This window comes from Rhamphochromis longiceps, linkage group LG15, assembly GCF_057381845.1.
Source record: "Rhamphochromis longiceps isolate RC_006_pf linkage group LG15, R_longiceps_female_GT1.1, whole genome shotgun sequence".
Taxonomy (NCBI): domain Eukaryota; kingdom Metazoa; phylum Chordata; class Actinopteri; order Cichliformes; family Cichlidae; genus Rhamphochromis; species Rhamphochromis longiceps.
The window spans coordinates 11,706,342-11,725,953 of NC_140571.1; the positions used below are offsets into that span (position 1 = coordinate 11,706,342).

A 19,612-nucleotide genomic window follows, 5' to 3' on the forward strand; every position below is an offset into this window, starting at 1 on the left:
TTGTATTGATAACATATAGGTATTCTTTGGGACTCTGACATCTTCTTAAAGATCAAATAAGTCAAAACTTTTATAAAATGTCTTCTACTGTTAAAAGGATGCTGACATTTCTTCTTCTTCTGTTTGTATAGTGAACATTTAGATAATGATACTGGTATCTGTGTATTCTTTCAAGTTGTTCCCAAAACGCATTATATTTTTAAAGAAGGTATTGTCAACATAAAGAGAATGAGCTATTTCTAGTTAGTTAGAAATATACTGTAATAAGCTCTCATTACTAAAGTAGTAACATTTAGAATCCCCATATGTCATTTCATATATGCCTATATGCTGTCAATACAAACAAAAAAAATAGTTCTATATTGCATTTTTATCACTCTGACCTTCAGACCAATCTTTTGACCTTCAAGGAGAGGCAAAACGTAGCATAATTTAAATCTTCATACAGCAGTTTCTATTTGTTAATAATACACACTACACTTGTTCACATGACCCCACTCTACACCCCTACAAAGCTATTCAAAACTTCTCAAGCTATCATATTTAGAGACAGAACGATACGCATGCATGTAAACACTACCAAAAACATTTTGGCAGAGGTAATTAGAGACAACTCAAGCCTTCTTCGCAGCGCTGTCATTTGTGATTTTTTTTCATAACTATAACAGTAAGAAATAAATATATAGCCAGAAGTATTCGGGCATCTGAACAGCTCCAAAGCAATATCAACATAATTCAGATCACAAGACGTCCTAATGATATAACGAGGAGATATATTCTAGACATACACGGGTTCCCAACTCACTAACAAACATTAGAAGAAGAAAACCTTCAATAATCCATTAATATCCAAGCACTTCTAGACAAACATAAAGGCGTAACATCAATATGTGTTATAAAAGAATGCTTTCGTATTGATAATTGACAGATTTTCTATTTGGTGTCACAAAAAAATGCATGTCATTTGGCTATGTTTCTTCTTTGTTTTGTTGGCAATTCAGCTAAGTGGAGAGGGAGAGAAATACTGTGCAGGCTGTGGCACTCTTCGAAGGAAAAAAACCTGGGCAGAATAATAATGTGGCACATGGGGGAGAAGAGACAAGGAGGAAGGAGAGGAGCAAGGGCCTCCTACTGCCTAACCCATACCTCAATGTCACTCCTTTCCTGCATGTGTTCTGTAAAAAACACCCACCCCCCACCCCTGGCCCCCTTTGTTGACAGCTTTGAGAGGGATAATAAGCATCAAATGGGAGCAAAGTGCACATGATGGGAATATATAAAAACTTGGTGACCTGACAGTGCAGGAGAGGGGAAAGCAATTGTGCAGGATAATAAAGATAACACTAATGAAATTAGTGTCTTACCCAGTGATGATGATCTCTGGGTAGCTCTGTATGCCTTGACCCCAGTTTCCACCACTGATGGGCCATTCCTGGACAGACAGCAGACAACACACGCGTTACCTTAGTAAATGAGATCGTACAGGAATCACTATGTCAGTAAACAAGGTGTCAATGAACACACTGATTGTGCAAATAGATGACATGATAAACCAGCGCAAGTGTGAGTGCACGCAGGAAAACAAGCGCGAGTCCTTGGTGTACGTCTCTCAGTGTGTCTTGCGATTATGGTGTGCGTCTCCATGTGTGTTAGCGGGGGTTTGGCTATGAACACGTTGACACATACAAAGGTCAACGGGATGACTCACGGTGATCTTTATGTGAGAATACCCTCCCGCAGCTCAGTAAGGCTTGTGCTTAACAGGAAAAAAAAAAAGGAAGAAGCTAGGCTGCCAGTTTGGGTCAGTGCATGCTGACATTTCAGACAGAAAGCCAGAACAAGGCAACAGAGAAAAGAACATAAGCATACATAATGGCTGAAAAAGCAGGGGGTCTGTCTTAAATGATACAGAGATGTGAGAAGAGAATGAGAGGAGAGAGGAGGTGTACTGAGGACGGGAGTATCATTAGGTAATACGGCACTATTATATAGTCCATTTGGCTTCATGGAAACATTAAAACATGTGTTTCCGAGGACTAAGACAAATTCACCTATTATGTAGAGCGAGGTATTAATCTACCCTTCATCCTGTGACCTTCTTGTTCTTTATGTATGTAGGCGCATTGTGGGAATTTCTGTTTCTTCGTTCATCACATCAAAAATCTGTGATGATTATTTCATGAGTTACTGCAATTCATTTTATACCAAAATATTTCAAAACGTGCCTCATTCAATAATGTGGAGCAGCATTTAGTTGTTTGTAGTCTCAGACTTCTAATTACAGTTCAGTAACTTCCTAATAATTTGTGTTTTCTGTGACGTTTCCCCAAAATACTCATTTGACACCAGTAACAGCTGTGATAGCAGCTCTCTGAGACACAGTCATGCTTTGATTTCATTTCTAACAACAGCATGCTATGCTGACAAAGCGGCAATATAAATATAGGGCTGTTTAGCATGTGGTGTCTACCCGAGGCCTGTACTCAGAAGCTGGATTTCAAACATAACCTGCTCTGGACCTTGCTGCGAAAATATTGAGGTGTCTAGTTGATCACTGAAAGCTTTTTGTGTTTCCCAAATGACCACTGATAATATAGATTTTTAGACGCAACTTTATTCCTTGTTTTTCTGCTACGAGCAATTTAAAACCCGTTATTGTTATATAAGTTTTAATACAGCAACATAAAAAAGGGCATGTGAGTCTAGTGCTTTCCGAGCTTATATAATTATATATGCAACTAAGCGTAGTTACTGGTTTGATATTGTTTTTGATATATATTTTTTTCTTTTATTGCTCTCAAACCTTTTTTACTGCCTGGTTTGCAGCTGAGGGACCTGCTAAAATTGTCTTACACACCATAGGTAGGCCTTTATTTATTCATTATTGTGCAATAAGAGCAACATATCTATGAATTTACAGTGTTTTTTCCCCCTATCATTACTTTCTTGCTTTAAAAACATTTTAAGTAGCACCTTTTTCATCTTACTTACCACTCGCACACATGCAGCACTTTTTATGACGACACTTACTTTACAGCAGTTTCCTTCTCACGCAGACTCACATACCACCTTGACTAAAGCAGCTGTATTTCATTTCATTTTAAGTATATGCTTCTTTCTTTTTATTTGTTTTATTACATCTAAAATATCGCAAAAAGCAACGAATAATGCCTCGATCTAAATAACCTCAAGAACAGATCAAAAAACAAAGTCACTGACGTCTATCAGTCTGGAAAAGGTTACAAAGATATTTCTAAAGCTTTGGGACTCCAGTAAAAAAAAACGAGCTGTGAGAGCCATTATCCACAAATAAAGAAAACTTGGAACAGTGGTGAACCTTCCTAGGAGTGGCCAACTCAACCAGGAGGTCACAAAAGAACCCAGAACAACATCTAAAGAACTGCAGGCCTCAGCTAAGGTCAGAGTTCATGATTCAGCAATTAAAAAGATTTGGCAAAATAATGGTATCCATGAGAGAGACCCAAGGAGAAAATCTGTACTGACCAAAAAGAACTCAAAAGCTTGTCTCGCATCTTGATAATCTCCAAGATTTTAGGGGAAAATATTCTGTGGATTTATTAGGTTTAGGGGTAGTTACTTTTTCACACAAGGCCAGGTTTGGTTTAAAAAAAAAACCCAGATTTTTTTATTTACTGAGGTTATCTTTGTCTAGTATTACATATTAATATTTGCTGAAACATTTAAGTGTAACAAAAACACAAACATATATGGTGGATGCACTACTTTTAGTCTCCTCAGAATAAATGAATATTTTCAACCATGTAAAACTGCAAATCTGAAAAAAAAAAAAAGAGGCTTTGCCCTTTGAGTCTATGTCTTAATCCAAAGTCTCTTCTTCACCCACGATATGTTATACAAGTGATTTTCTATTAAGATGTCAGAGGAAGAAGGACACATAATGGCATCTAATGATAAAACGTGCAGTACCTTTTTGCTGTAGCCCTGTCGTTTCTGCCGTGAGCCAACAGAGTAAAGTGCAGGTATGAGGTCCACAGAGCAGTCGGCAAAGTACTCGCAGCAGGTCACAGGAGACTCGTGGATAGTCAGAGGATAGGGGTTCTCGAATATTGGATAACTGTTAAATACAGCCCGCACATACTCAAGTGACAAGTCAGTCTAAATAAAAATAATATGTCTGCCGGTGTCAGTTGCACTGGTCAAACACAGTGTTGCATACCTGCAATTCAACAAATGTTGGACATTGACTAAAAATGTTGAGTAAAGAAAGGAATAATAAACAACAGTGACAAGCTGTACTACTGGGCCAAGTAGCAGTTTACCCCATGGTTAAGAAACAAAAGTCAAGATAATGAACCATTTTTTGAACCTACCCATTTTGTGCAAGGTCGATCACAACTAAATCCTTTTCTAGAAGGACGACCACAGCATAGGGTTCCTGAAAATCTGCAAACCGCACAAAGATTCATAACATCACACTTTTATCAGTCTTGTAATTCCATGAGAAAAGAGCTCCCCTAAAATATGCAAACCACATGGGAAGAATTTCCCACTCTTTATACAGCAAATTATATCTATGCCCTTAAGATGTGAGGGCAGGAACGCTCAACGCTAGAATTTTATTATACTATGTAATTTATAACTGTAGGGGATATTGCTCAAGTTGAATATTTGTATCAGTCTGATTTGAGAGTAAAATGTCATATTCCATTTTAAGATTAGTGCCTCATAATAGATTTTAACTGTGGTAATGAATAAATTCATTTTATTTTACTTGCCACTGCATATTCTGCAGAGGCTCAGTATATATTGTAACCTGCAGTGCAAAAATTACTTCAGTTTCATACATTTGCAATAATCAACGTGTCAAGTGGAGCGTTTCCCAAATCTGGTTGTTATTAACAGCCCCTTGACAAAAGCAGACTGGAGTTATAAAGACCCACTTAATTTGTGGGAGAGGGCAAACATGCAAAACCTCCTCTGGAGCTTGCTGCCCTAAAGGTTTGTCCAGACCCGGCTGTCACAGAACACAAGGGTTGTTTCCTATCATATCGTCCACGATAATGTAAAGTAAAAATTCTAACGTGCCATAAAATGTCATATGCGATATAAAATGTTTATGTTTCCTAGTGTGTGCCACCATGAGACAAGCCCAGGCATGTCTGAGAACAAAAACTGTGTCTTAACCCTCGATGACAAGCTTCAATAAAACACCATTTCTCTTATATCGTCAGAAATATCATCATTGCAGATTTTCTTGACATATTGTTAAATTACTTTAAGTCCAAAGACATGCAGTTAGTGGGGATAGGTTATTTGGAAACTCTAAATTGCCCATAGGTTTGAATGTGAGTGTGAATGGTTGTCTGCGTCTATGGGCTAGCCCTGCTACAGACTGCAGACGTGTCCAGGGTGTACCCTGCCTCTCGCCCTAAGACAGCTGAGATAGGCTCTGGACCTTCCTATCAACGCATCTGTTGACCACTTACTCCCTATAAATGGGGACATGGCAAACCAAAACAACATCATTTCCCCTCACTGAAGTATAAAGCATTTAGGCATTTTCTTTCATTTGTCTCCTATATGTCTGTACTCTAAGTACACCTTAAAAAATTCTTCAATTTCCAACACTACCGTTTGTCAGTGTTTGGATTTTTATCATTTCCTTGTCTGTCTTAAGAAATCCTAGTTTGTCTGTTTAGTTTATCATTCATCCAAAATATTCAACTTTGTATTGACAAATATAGTTTATAAATGATATTTAGGGATACCGTCTCATCTACTTGTGCCAGGATTATTAGACTATGTGGACAAACATTCATTGTGGAATCCAAAGACCCAGTAATGTCCATTACCAGATGATTTCAGTGAGCAGTGACATCAGATTGTCAGTGACATAATGAAGTCGCCATTCTTACATAATTCACTAATCCGTCCTGTAGCTGTATACGTGCCAGATAACACAGCAGCAGAGATTGCATCCTGGATCACATACATACAGGCCATACTGGTAAGCTCCAGCTGTTGGCTCCTCAATACCATAAATAAAATAATAATTAAATTTAGATTGAAGGGCATTGTGCACAGCGGGATGAAATGAAAATGTAATAGCCTATGTGTCAGATAATAAAACTGAAAAGTAGCATCCTTTCCCTTGGGAAATTTCTGATTTATTACAGAAACACACTCACACACACAGACAGGCTGTCCAACATAATTAAGAACCAGAAAGTTGTGTGCATATTTCCGCAGGTGTTAGTGCAAAAGAAGAGTAAATTAACAATGTCCACAATTCTCAGACGTTCTCATTCAGACCAAAGTATGCACACTTACCATTAGGATATGGTGTCTCACATAGCGTGAGGAAGTCTACTATAGGATAGTCCATCTCCAGCACAGCAGTACTCTTCCCATGCATCACTGTTAGACAAGGCCTCCGGCCCACCGTGTCGTAGGACAGACCACCAGAAAAGATTATGAAGGGGTCTCTGGAATGAGTTGCATTCATGCAATTATTTACTTAAATGGGTTTTTAAAATATTAGGCATTTTATATGGTGGGGCTTTATTTAATAATGTGCGTTCACACTCTTAATATTTTATTTCGCCAGCAGGAAATTGTTGTGGCATTAAGAGCCTTGGCACAACTTAAAGCATGAGTCAATCTGACTACAAATGAAAAAAATCAGTACAGTGAGCTTAATTTTTCAGGAACTGTTGCATGGATATTAATGTATGTATACCATGGTATACTGTAAGTAAGATGTCATCATGCATACAAAATAACATCAGGGTTGGAGTTAAAACAAAAGACTTTGATTTAAAGAGGACTGGGCTTGTCTTGTCTTGTCTTTAGTATCCACAACTCTGAGTTTATGCTTTATATAACAAAATAGCTGATTAAGAAAAGCTGATACTACAAAATATATAGTTTTAAATGATTGGCTTAAGTTACAAACATGAGGAGTATCTGTATGTAAGTAAAATGCAACTTGAGCTGCTTTGTGGGGACTTTTGTCATGGCTCTGCCTGCATTAAACACATGCATGTCTATAAATATGCTCAAGTGAACGTGCATTATACAAGTGTATAACAGTATATGTGTACGCGTGTGAGACTGAGGGACCATACCCAATTCTAGTTGTTTTGTACTCCACTTTAAGAATGGGCTTACAAGACTCTGGCTTCTTCCCGTCCTTGGGCTGTTTTCCTAAAATAGAACAAACAGAAGTTACTTTGGTTTGCAGTTCACTCCTTCTTCACCCAGTCTCTTCTGTCATCTTGGGGTTTTTTCCCCCCAGAAGCAGCATTGTAAAATGCTGTGCTGAAGAGTATGCAGCAAAATAACAGAAACCTATTCATCAGAGAGAAGAAAGACAAATTCAAGGACGGGGACATGCAAAGAAAGGTGTAAAGATCCTGGATGATTTACAGAATCCATCTTTTCAAACCTCAAGGGGTGTCAGTGTGGAATAAAATTACACATCCATCACATGCATGCCTATGTGTGCGCATTTCTGTATCACAAAGTACAGTGAGCAGTTGAATTTATATGAAAAGTCTTACTGAAGAGCGAAAGTGACCCCAAATGCAGGTTATGCAAGGCAGGTCTGTATAATAAAGAACACTTTTTAATAACTACCATTTAATAATGGATATCTAAAAAGACAATTAAAAGAGGACTTATAAGCCTTACTTAAACATGTCAAAGGAATTTGCATAATTGCCCATTAAATACCAAACTAATTATGCATGCAGCAGTGGGAGAAACAACTAATTAAAAAGCCCATGCGGTGAAATCTTTTCTGCAACCCCCGACACATAAAATCAGCTTGAAAAACTGATTCAAAGTTGTTGTAATTTTTGATTTAATTTCTTTTCTTGTTCCCTTTTTCTGACTCTCTTGCTTTCTCTGCCCAGTTGCCGTCGCCTATTTTTCTTCCAGGTGCTTCATCTGTGTGAACTAAGTGGGGTGAGTCAGTGTGTTGGGGGACAGAAGAGTATGGATTAAATGCATCTTCAAAAGAGCAGACTTGCTTTCTGCAGGAAGTAAACAGAGGACGCACATGCACACACAAAGTAAGGAAAACAGAGGCAGGAAATAATTGAACCGACAATAATCCTCTGCCTGAAATGAGGAAACAATGATTGAGCCATGTGTAGGCAGACACTTGAGAGATGGCTACAGCGAGAGTGGCTACAGAGGGAACAACATAATCAACACTACAAGACCGTCAAGTCATCAGACCATGGGCAATCAGTGTTTTTATGTAACAATTAAAAAATAAAGTTACAATCACACTCTATATGGATGTTTGTTCCAAAGCTATATTCGAACAGGTGGCACCCAACTTTTTTGTTTAGATCCTCTAAAGCAAAGTCTACCTGCAACCCATCCACCCATATTTTAATTCTCCAGCCTAATAAACATCTCACACCCTTTAGATTTATCTCAACACTCTCCATGGAGGTCTTGATCCCTTCACCGAAAGTTTCTTCACTGTCCTCAGTCAACTAGCTTGTGAGACAATATAAATTAACTCCATATGCACTGCATGTCAAATTTCAATAATGGTGATTGTTATACAGAAACGATGTGCGTCAAAGATTATAGAAATGTTGAATCTTGAGAGGAAAAATCAGTTAGAGTTCAACTATAGTTGATTAATGACTTATGAAGTGTAAGGGCTATTAACTTCTTATTAGTGATTGTGATTGACAACAACTGGCAGTTTCTCTTTCGATGTATAAAAATAATTGTTTTGATCTCAGAACAATGAGAAAGTCCTAAATGGTGGTCGTTTTGAGCTATTTCTAAGTAACTTAAGACACCAAGATCACTTCAAACAGGTGGAACATCAATATAACTGCCCATAGTGAAATGAATTTTACATCACCATGGACTGAGAGGGTGCCAACCAAAAAAGAAGCCCCTACTCCACTGACACCTTTAAGCTTGACTGAAGGTTTCGGCTGCCCACAGAAATAACCCAAATGCCTTGTGAGGTAAAGTTTTATGGTCATATGTGACAAAGATTGAGCTATTTGGTCATAATGACAAAGGTGTGTTTAGAAGAGTAAAGGTAAAGCTTATAAAGCTAACATTGTACCAACTGTACCAACTGACAAGGTGGTAGCATTGAGCTCTGCAGCTGTTTCGCTACCAGTGGTACTGGTATATTGCACAAAGTGGATGAAATAATGAAGAAAAACTCCAAATTCCCCAGGAAACCAGCCAATTCAAATGAATTGTATCAATGAGCGGTGAAATATCCAGCAAGAATTATGCCAAAAGCTTTTTAATACCTACCAAAGGCATCTAGAAACTAGCTAAGGGACATTTAACCTATCAGTGAGTGCATGGTGTATGTAAATATTTGAGGCAGCACGTATACCTTTGACCCTGTCTGGATTAAAGGAAAGACAAAATAAAGTCAAACTTCTTCACCCAGTTCTAGTCATTAAAAATGTAGGAACCCTTGAAAAAGACCAGTTCAAGGAAATCATTACAAGCCAAAAAATTACTGTGACATTGTATGTATAAAGTGTGTGTGTGTGTGTTTTTTTACTTCCTTACCGTGTGGTGTGATTGTCTGTATGGGCTTGCCCTGGCCTCTGACGTTCCATATGGTCAGAGTTCCATCTGAGTGACTGCAGATGAACTGCTTGCCCTCGTGATGCCAGGCAACTGAGTGGATAGCCTAAGAAATGACAGGCAGGAAGGCAGGGGTTGGGGGCAGTGGTTTATTCGAATGAAACCTTATGTGCCAGCATGCAACTTGCACACTACAAGTTTGTTGCATTACCACAGCCATATGGTACATGACTTTCATACGTGGCTTAAATGGCCGCGACTTTGCACACTTGCGCAGATGGTTGAAGTGAGATAAAAGAGCTCCCTGGCTTTAGAAAATTTCCTGTGGCACAAATGCATATATTAAAAGCTTTCATAGGAACCATTTGTTGAATGTGAAATAAAGAAAAAAGAAACCCCAGCTAGATGGTTCCATTAGCAATATTATTAACTTAGGAGTCATATTTCATAAAGATACAGCATTACTCTGACAAATGTGTCCATAATATTCAATATAATTGAAAAACCGCTAATACTTCAATCAAGACCATATGGTTTAGCATGAATTACTGTGGAAATAAGAAAAAAAGTATTTCGCTTTGACTCTAGTCCATCATTGAGAGCTAGAGGAACAATAGAAGCTTTTTAAAAGGTTAAAAAAAACTACTAAAAGGAAATACAGTTAATCACAAGCTTAATATCAACTACAACAGTTACAGAAAAGGTTGCAAAAGAGGAAGTTTAAGAGGTGACCTTTAGTTAGGGCTTCAAAACCGAGAAGAGGGCACAAGTGAAGAAAATAAAGACCAAATGGAGATACAGATCTGTGATTCACAGACAAGCTAACAGATAAAGAGAATAATGGGGAAAGACAGACAAGATTGAGAGAGCTGGTGCCCTCTCTGTCCTCTCATCTTTCCCATCATCTGAACAGTCCTGCTGCTGTTGTAAGCCTGGCTTGGGATGATTTATGTACTAGCAACAAAACACAAACACATCAAAACCAAAGTGTATCTGCAAAGGCCAAGCTTGCCCTTTTGTCGTCGTATTCAATGCTGATAATTAAAACCAGCAAACATTTTGACATCAAACCATATGTTGGCTGCACGATGTGTGAAGCCGACAGCCATCCACATCAGCCCTTTAATATTTAGGGCATTTTGTCTGAAAATCCCCTCGTTGTCACTGGTCCCACTCGCCTTGTGTCCTCGGCGCTGCTGCTTGTCTCACATCGCTCATCTGAAATGAATGACTGCCTCTCTGTCAGAGCTGATGTGAGTGCATGGTCAGGTTAAGTCAATCTCTTCCAATTGCAGCTGCCATTTATTTAGGTGTATATCAATTTTGCCTTGAGTGTGTCATTAATCATAAGCAGTGCTATATGTCAGGCTCACCAAATCTGCTGAGTTTTAAGAAAAAAGCTGCATGAAAGGGAATAGCATCAGTCAGCGCTCTTATGGCACGCTCTGAGCGGTGTACCTGTTTTGTGTGCTCCAAAGTGAACAGTATCATACTTTTGCTTCCTAGTTAAGTGTGTGGTGTGCTGCACAGACTCTCCTGGCATGTTTTATAAAATCATAAAGACTGAATCACCTTTATGATCACACTGCTTGGTTTTAACAAACTAAAGACCAATCAGAGACTGAGATCAGTCTGCTATAAAGCGTAAAATAACCCCCCCCCCCCCCCCAATGTGCTCTTGGTTCTGAGGTTTTCTCATGGAGATTTCGTCTTCCTGAGGATTGTTAGAAATAAATAGACATGATGACTAACGGCTTCTGTGTCTCTTTAAACTGGGGCGGCGGTGTGGAGAACATGGTGGGGATGGTTGGATGCAGCAGCCCAGAAGGAGAGACAGTTTGACAGCACTTTTTTTTCACTATACACCAGTGATTCACTGGTGTATAGTGGCAGGTGGTGTGGATGTAGTTATTTGCAGGTGTCTCGAATACAGTGCGAACACATCTCTAATTTTGTCAAATGTTTAGCATCCCACACTGTGGAAATGAAATCAATGTTCCAAGTTTTACTTTCAGTTATAAGTGCAGACTGTTCTCCTGGGGATCTAAATTCTGTTGTCAACACTAAAAGTATACTTATGGATAGATGATATCTAATAATGGATACTGGTATAAACTGTCTATGATTTTCCCTCAATGCAGTCCAGTCCACTTTTGAATATTCCTCCCTGGAAAATTCGCCCATTCTGTGTTACCCTGACACTAACAGACTTCTAGAAATCTATCAGTGCATTGTTCATCACGCCAGTCCCAAGAGGCAACAATGCCCTGTGCTTAATTGGAAATGAGCAGGATAATTGAAACACATGGCACTCATCAAATCAAACAATACCAATTAAAAAGGCTAATTTCATGATTTATCACATCAGGTCAGTTTTTCACAGATTGGTCTTTGGGGGCTGAGAGGATCCTGTCTACATTCATCACAGTTACACAAGACCTCCTCACACAGACACACAAATACACACTCGCGACAAAGACGCTAACAAGCATAGAAAACAGGAGAAAACAAACACATTAGTTTTGTGTCACAGTATGACCCGAAACAGCCCTGAAATATCATTGGCTAACCCTAAATGACACTTTACCTTAGAGTAGGGCTGTGCGATATGAACAAAATCTCATATCCCAATATAAGAATTCTATCATCCTGATAACGATATAAATCACAAAAATGAAACATTTTCTGTAAATTCTGTGAATCTCGGGCAGCTCGACTTGCGGGAAGTGTTTCCAGCTGCGCGTCATGTAGCTGGAGTCGAGTGTTTTAACAGATGCATGAAACGATACATTTTTAGACATAAGTTGTAAAGGCCGCCGTTTTCTTTGTGAGTATTTATTACACGGCGTGCTGCGGGGAAAAGCCTGGGCCCTGTGCTTCGTACGTCGCTTACTACATCCAAGATCAAATGAAACATCCAAGACCAAACCATCGCGCTAACCGTGAGCGCGCTAATCCGGTTCCCCGAACACACCTGCTGTTGACGATTAGTACAGCTGGACGCAGTAATGTGACATCACTGGGTGTCGTAAAAGGGGCTACGCATAGATAGTAGAAACATTGATCGGCAACCCGCTGATTGGTCGGCGAAAATGTCGACGGAGCGCGCTCGGCTCGGTATTTTTCGGCAGCAGAGCAAGAACTCTTGAGTGAGGGATTTCAGGAGTTTCAGAGTTTAATCAGAACGCAAGGGAACACTGCAAAGGCTGCAAAAGCAAGGAGCGAGGGCTGGCAGGAAGTTGCTGACAAATTAAACTCGTAAGTAATTTAATAATAACAATAATAATGGAGTGGATTGATATAGCGCTTTTCAAGGCACCCAAAGCGCTTTACAATGCCACTATTCAGTCACTCTCACATTCACACACTGGTGGAGGCAGCGACAGTTGTAGCCACAGCTGCCCTGGGGCAGACTGACAGAAGCCAGGCTGCCATATCGCGCCATCGGCCCCTCTGGCCAACACCAGTAGGCGGTAGGGTAGATTTATTATATTACACTATATTATCCAATATTATATTACATTATATTATAATATGTTATATTTTATCCTCTTTCACATTAGAGCCACGACAGGACCCACTAGAACATGGGAACAGGTAAAAGTGAAATATAAGAATATTCTACAGAATGGTAATATTTATCACTTATATTGCTTTTAGTCTCTTGGAAAGAGACCCTGGAATAATCTGTTTATAACAGCAACCAAGAAAAGGGCAGAGCAACAAAAGACAGGTGGTGGTCCTGCACCCCCTCGTCAACAAGTTGGTTAAGTAAATAATACCCTCACGGGAAAATCGATATCTCTCTATGAGCACACTGTCGCGCTGAGCTAAAGGATCCTGTCTGTCCCGCAATATACGCTGAATTCTGAGGACTCTCCTTATCAATCTTGCACCTTCCGCAATGGGTGGCTCGCGTATACGGACAGGACATGGCTGCGACAGACTTCCCAAATCCACCTTCGCTTTTATAGCCGTGGTCTCTCATCTTGATTACACGAAGTAATTTACAATTGCTACTCTGAAATATGAATTACATCTGTAATAATCACATGTAATAGAATGTTAATAGTACATTTCCCTTTTTTAGGAAATGACCTGTGTGAAATCAATAAATGGATCAGGTGCTGCATTGTCTTTAGTTACATTGATGTTATTTATTTATGGTGAAACAGTGGTGGAATATCGCTGTTGCTTTCGTATGAATGACGCGGGCATACCTGCGTGGCCGCGATCTAATCCTGTTTACATAAAGTAAACCTGCTCCCCAGCAGGTTTACGCTTACGGCTCTGTTGCTATGACAGCAAGTCCCGGATGGGCTTCGGGGAACCGAACGATCCAGGATCACGCGAAATCGTCAACAATCTCATCCAGCTAACTCACTTAGCGCGGTACGAAGAACAGGCCCCTGTTCTAACATTTGAGTCTAAGATTTATTTTTTTTAGCACCTGGCGGCTCTTTTTTACTTCTCATCCGTAAATAAGCTGCTCTTTCACGTGGTTCAGTTTATTTTGAAAAGTCTCAACAGGATCTTGAGCTTTATTGTGAAAGGTTTATGTGGAACATAAACAAGCGGACACGTGATGGTGTTGTTACCGTCGTTGTTGCTAACCACAACACATAAAAACAGGCGCTTGTCCGTCCATAGTGTGGTTATATTAAATATAAGAGAAAGAGAGAACTTTAGGAAATTAATATAGCCACTACAGTGACCATCAAAACAATGAAAAAATATTGCTGTAAATAGTTCATTTTGCGACACCACGAAACAAACGATAGCATAAAATGAAACAATAGACGTTTTTATGTCGTCATCCGATATATATCGTTATATCGAACAGCCCTACCTTAGAGCAAGACTTTACACAGAGTACTCAACATACTGCTGTACCTGTTTTTGTACACATAAAAACACATACACACACACAAGCAGTCACATACACACAGCAAAAGTAATGCGAGTCAAGCAACACAACCAGCTTAATCTGAACAAACAAGGCATTTGGAGGCAAAACGTCAGCAGTGATTTGCAATGAGCAATCCATTTTTATTCAGTTATTTTAAATCCACATTTTCTGCTTTTGTGTTGCAAGATGCTCGTTACATAAGTCTTGAAAGAAACAAGCCCCAGTGAGCCTCTTATTTACACATTTAGATTTGTCTCTGTATTATGAAGATGATTCACCATCACTGTTTCTGACTGAATAAACAACTTTGGAAGCACAATATACTGTCAATCTCTACATAACCAGCATAATCAGACACTCCGAGTATGATGGCAAGGTGGCAGTGTGTAAATACCCGTCTGAACGAAAAGCTTTTTTTCTGTTCAGAGAATCAACAGGTCGAATTTCTTATTCTGCAAAACTCAAACTGGATCTTCTTGAGATCTTTTATAAGTTTTTAAAGAATTCTAAAAAGAGTAAACAGTCAGTATCCAACATGAAAGCGTGGATCCATCCTGCTTTGTATCAAAGGGTCAGGCTACTGGTTGGGGTGTAATGGCTTAACTGCCACAGCCTGCCTGAATTTTGTTGCTGGCATGTCCTTTTCTTTATGACAACAGTGCACAAACAGTTAAGGCAGTTCTGAAGGCGAAAGGGGGACCAACCCAATATTTGCAAGGTGTACCTAAGGTGAGTGGTGGCCAGTTGATAACATGCTAATGTTGAAAATAAACTCCAAGTGGAGCCTCACAGAGCTGTTGGCATGGCTGTGCGGTTTACTTGTAAACAGGGTGTTGTGGTTTTTTTGTTTTAAATGAGTAAAAATGACCAAATCAGTGAGATATGTTACATGTTCTTATGTGGGGTTTTTTAATAGTCTGAGCAATTGATGACTATTCTACAGAGAGAAAGACTCATCCAAATGGTTGGGATACCACCCTGAAACCTCACAGCTGGGATGATTATGTGACTCACGTGTTATAAACAGCAGCTCGTAAACATCTCTAAAACAACTTCAGGGTGGGAATAAGCATTAGAAAACCAAATTCACCAGCAAACCAAATGCATGGGAAGTCTTGTTACGACATTACACTTATGCATTTGCATCCACTTTATCCTGATGGATGGACTCCCTAAGAGACTGACCATCATGTAAAGAGTGATACTCTCACCACTAATGGGTATTATGCAAGCCTTGCCAAATCACCCATGAGCTCTGTACAGTTAAGTTGTCTGTCTGAAATCTCAACAGGTCTTAGGGGGAAAGAAAACACTTCCTAATGAAGCCACACTTGTGTCAGATAGTTTGCAGATCATTTTGTAGCATTTGTTTTTAATCTTAAGGGATAAGCAGATGGGAGGGATTCACTGCGAGAGGACGCATTAAATTAAGATAGCGGAGCTGCCCATCACAGAGAATGCTGCAGGAAATGTGTGGAAGTCTTATCTGCCAGGTGGATTTTTTTTTTTCTTGTCGAGAATCTCACCCATCCGGTTAGAACAGTGCCGGTCTGATTCAACAGTATTAAAAATACTGGCAGGCTGTTTACAAAATGAATGTTGGAATAAAATATGTTAACAATGCAAATTTGTCCACAACTGGAGCAGGTTATTGTTATGTTTTATTTAAATTCTAATAATTAATGCTTCGTGGTTGAGGGGAATATGTTTTCCAATTTTATTGTTATTGTTGCCCTTTATTAGTAGCTGCGAGAATTATGACCTGCTCCTGCACAAATCCCTGCAAATATTTTGTCCCCCAAGTTTTTCTCTTGTGTTTGTGGACTTTTCTTCAGATCGTGGCGTAGGTGCTAAGTTTGGGTGCGCTTTGTGTTTGCGCGTCCTGGTTATCGTAGTCGCAGTCAAAGTAACCAATTTCTTATTTGTCCATTTGTGAAAAGAAATAGAAAGGAAAAGAGGAATGGGGAGAACAAAAGGAAGGGTAATAGGGAAAATAGAGTGCCTTATCTGTGCAGCTTTGGCTGGACATCTGTGACAAAAGCCTGAACAGGTCGTGCCTTTGCAGCTATAGAGACTGACTGCCAGATGCACTCCGAAGTTGAAATCAATAAAAATAAACTGCAAGCTGCAAAAGTAATGTTTTTTTTCCAGGGATACTAAAGATGTTTACTTGAATTCTACGCTAAATTCTTGTGAATAATAGCAGGTGCTGTGCTCCCTACTATATAACACTGTATGGCATCTATACACCAAAATACTACTAATTTTTTTTACTGTAAATGCACATGTATGCGTGCAGAAAGGAATGTTCATCTTTCTTAAAAGCTCCTTTCCTTCATTCCTTTCTGCACACAGTGGAAGAAGGCTGTCTAAATTAGTGCAATTAAACAATAGGCTTACTGAAGGGGAAAAAAGGATTACAAATTCCATCCATGCATTCAGTGTGCGCCACCAGGACACAAACACAGAGGGCGGAGGGAAGAACTAACTCAGATTTGGCTGCAATATTAACCATTCATCAGGTTTTGAGTCAGATGGAGAAGAGCGAGGCAGGGTCACAGTGACAGATGCTCTCTGGCTAGCACTCACTGGAAACCCATACTGCTGATCCACAGCTAATAATAGACAATCCACTGAAAGACACAGAGTTGAAGGCGTGCTCTCTCAGCTCTTTAGGAGCTTGTAAAAACAAGTTTTATTGCCTTTGTTTGCCTGAACTCTGCTGGAAAGTGTCAAAGTTTTTTCTTTGCGGTACAGGATAAGTTTGCTAATTTGCTAACTGTTCTTCAGTTTGTCAGCATCTGTAATTTCCAAATGCTGCCTTCATATATTTTTTTTTAACAGAAAGAATTTCATTTCCTCTACTTGCACAAATTATACAAGAACGCTTGCAAGACATGTTAAAAAATGTGGCAGGAAAACAGGAAGTGGCATTGCTCATTATCTCGATCTTTTGAAATCAAAGACCACAGACTGCCTTTCAGCTGTTTAAACATTCGCAAATTTCCATCAAGAGTAAAATACGCTTTAAGATGTCTGTGCATTTTCTAAAGTCTGAATCCATCACCGCGCGGTCTGCTGGCTTACTCTGCTGTTGAAAAGGAGAAGACGAAAAGCTTCCTTGTTCATTTCAGTCGACAACTTTGATACTTGGCAGGAAGCTTCTAGGCAAATAGGGTTTGAATGAAAGCACGCTGGAGGAAAAAAAAGCACGCGCGGCAGGAAGACTATAGCTTGGAGAGGATGTGAGAGCTGGAAAAGAGTTACTTCACAGTATTGTTTGAAGAAGCTATGTGGAGTTTGCATAGAGTCATGATGCCAGTAAATCACAGCCAGCGAATATAACATCGCCTGCAAATCCATGCATTATCAGTGGCTTACAATTAATGTTAATAGTTTCATTTATATTGAGGTTAACAAATGGATGCTAATTCTATTTATGCTTATTATTAAGGTTACAGTGGGTGGCATTTTAAAGCATATTATAAGAAATATGCTTTAAAATATAGACAGAAAATAAAAAGAAATTAACTGCAGTGAAGTCCATTTTAAAGATACCTGACCCTGGAAAACATTTAGATTTAGTAGCCAGGGGAGTAACTTCACCACATATCAAATGAGATGAAAGAACAGTTGCATGTTGCAGGCCCTTTTTTTAAGTCAGCCAGTGAAAAATTACATTGAAGCAAGACATAACACCCCGCCCACCCTCTAGCTCAATACCCTGTCCCTCAGTTCCCACCCAATCTAACCCCCCCAGTCCCTGGGGAGGTGTATCTGCGAGGGTTTGGAGAGAGGAGATGAGCTCCTCTGGGAGATTCAATACTAGGATCTGTAATGCCCAGGAGCAGTGGGAGGATATTAGCTTATCTGAGAAAAGGATGTAGGGAGAGCAAAGGCAGAGAGGCAGACAGAGTAAGAAGGAGAGCTTCATACATACTGAACATACAAAATCTCCACCTCTTTTTTTTTTGTATTTGTATCTTACAGACTGCCAACAAGGTGAGCATCTACGTGAGTGATACGATAATCTCATTATCTTAAACAGACTAGCCCTTTGTAAGGCCGCAGACACAGCTGCATGGCCGTGTACATGCTGAGTCAGCATGTGTGTCTATGTGTGTTCTTACAGCCATTCAGCTGGCTTAAGCCTCAGTAACAAAGTTATGAATGAGAGGTCCTATTCATAGAGATGTTTCGCTCCTACCAGGAAGTCTAAATCATGGACTGTAGGAGTTCAGACTATAATCAGATTGAAGGGGAACAGCTAGGTTTGATGTAAAAAGGCAGATATTTCTTTTACCGACTAATAGCATTAAATTAGTCAAATTTAACTCATACATTAGTAGAATTTGTGGGGGGGTTTTAATTGCAAATCAATAAATTAATAGAGTTTAGAAAGCAGAGTAAGTGATACAGTGCATGGCTAATATCAGCGTTATTAGTCATGTACTGCTTATAAGATGAAAGCAGTGAACATGAGTCTAAATCTTAGTTTAAAACAAGATTTCATTACAATGCTGTTTAACTTGCAAGACCCAATCTCAGTCAGATAAATGCTAGGTCCAGAGAGAGTCGAAGCAGCTCTGACACCATCTCTATTTAACTGTCATGTTTTCTGTTATTTACAGAAATACACTGTTACCTTATAAAGCCAAATAATCCATTATTTAAAAAAAAGTGTATCTGTTTTTATACAAGAAAACCACTGTGCTGCTTTACAATCAGACATGAGCACATGGCACTCTACTGTGTGAATCATAACCGTGGTAAAATATGTATTTAACAAAGTCTTCTTCTTTGTAAATGACACAACACATCTTCTGCAGTGCTACCCAGAAATGCTTTTAAAGCTTTTAGAAACTACTAAAGTTTTACATACTTAAAATTCCTAAATATCAGCCCGTGCCAGCACTTCATTTGTAATTTTACACCCTCTCATACTGTTTGGGTGAAATTTGGCCCGTTTTGATATTTGACAGCAGCAAAAAATATCCTAAATTGACCCAGAATACAAATGAAAAGTGAAAATATTTTAACATTTTGTACTGTTACCTTGTACATTTAGGCTGTTCTGGGTCAAACTGAACCTGTATCTATTTTAAATGGATTTTAGAGCCACCAGTGTGA

At 39.2% G+C, this 19,612-nt stretch overlaps 1 protein-coding gene across 3 annotated transcripts in view; it reads right to left on the bottom strand.

The window, feature by feature from the left end:
* Window positions 1-19,612, bottom strand: part of stxbp5a (syntaxin binding protein 5a (tomosyn)) — a 103,910-nt gene that overhangs the window by 19,788 nt on the left and 64,510 nt on the right. For all 3 annotated transcript variants that reach the window (XM_085382296.1, XM_085382295.1, XM_085382294.1), the window contains exons 9-14: window positions 9,556-9,679; window positions 7,110-7,188; window positions 6,313-6,467; window positions 4,353-4,425; window positions 3,949-4,096; window positions 1,365-1,432 (exon numbers count right to left, since the gene is read on the bottom strand). In XM_085382296.1, the coding sequence (XP_085238422.1) occupies window positions 1,365-1,432; window positions 3,949-4,096; window positions 4,353-4,425; window positions 6,313-6,467; window positions 7,110-7,188; window positions 9,556-9,679 (647 nt within the window). The remainder of the gene's footprint in view (window positions 1-1,364; window positions 1,433-3,948; window positions 4,097-4,352; window positions 4,426-6,312; window positions 6,468-7,109; window positions 7,189-9,555; window positions 9,680-19,612) is intronic.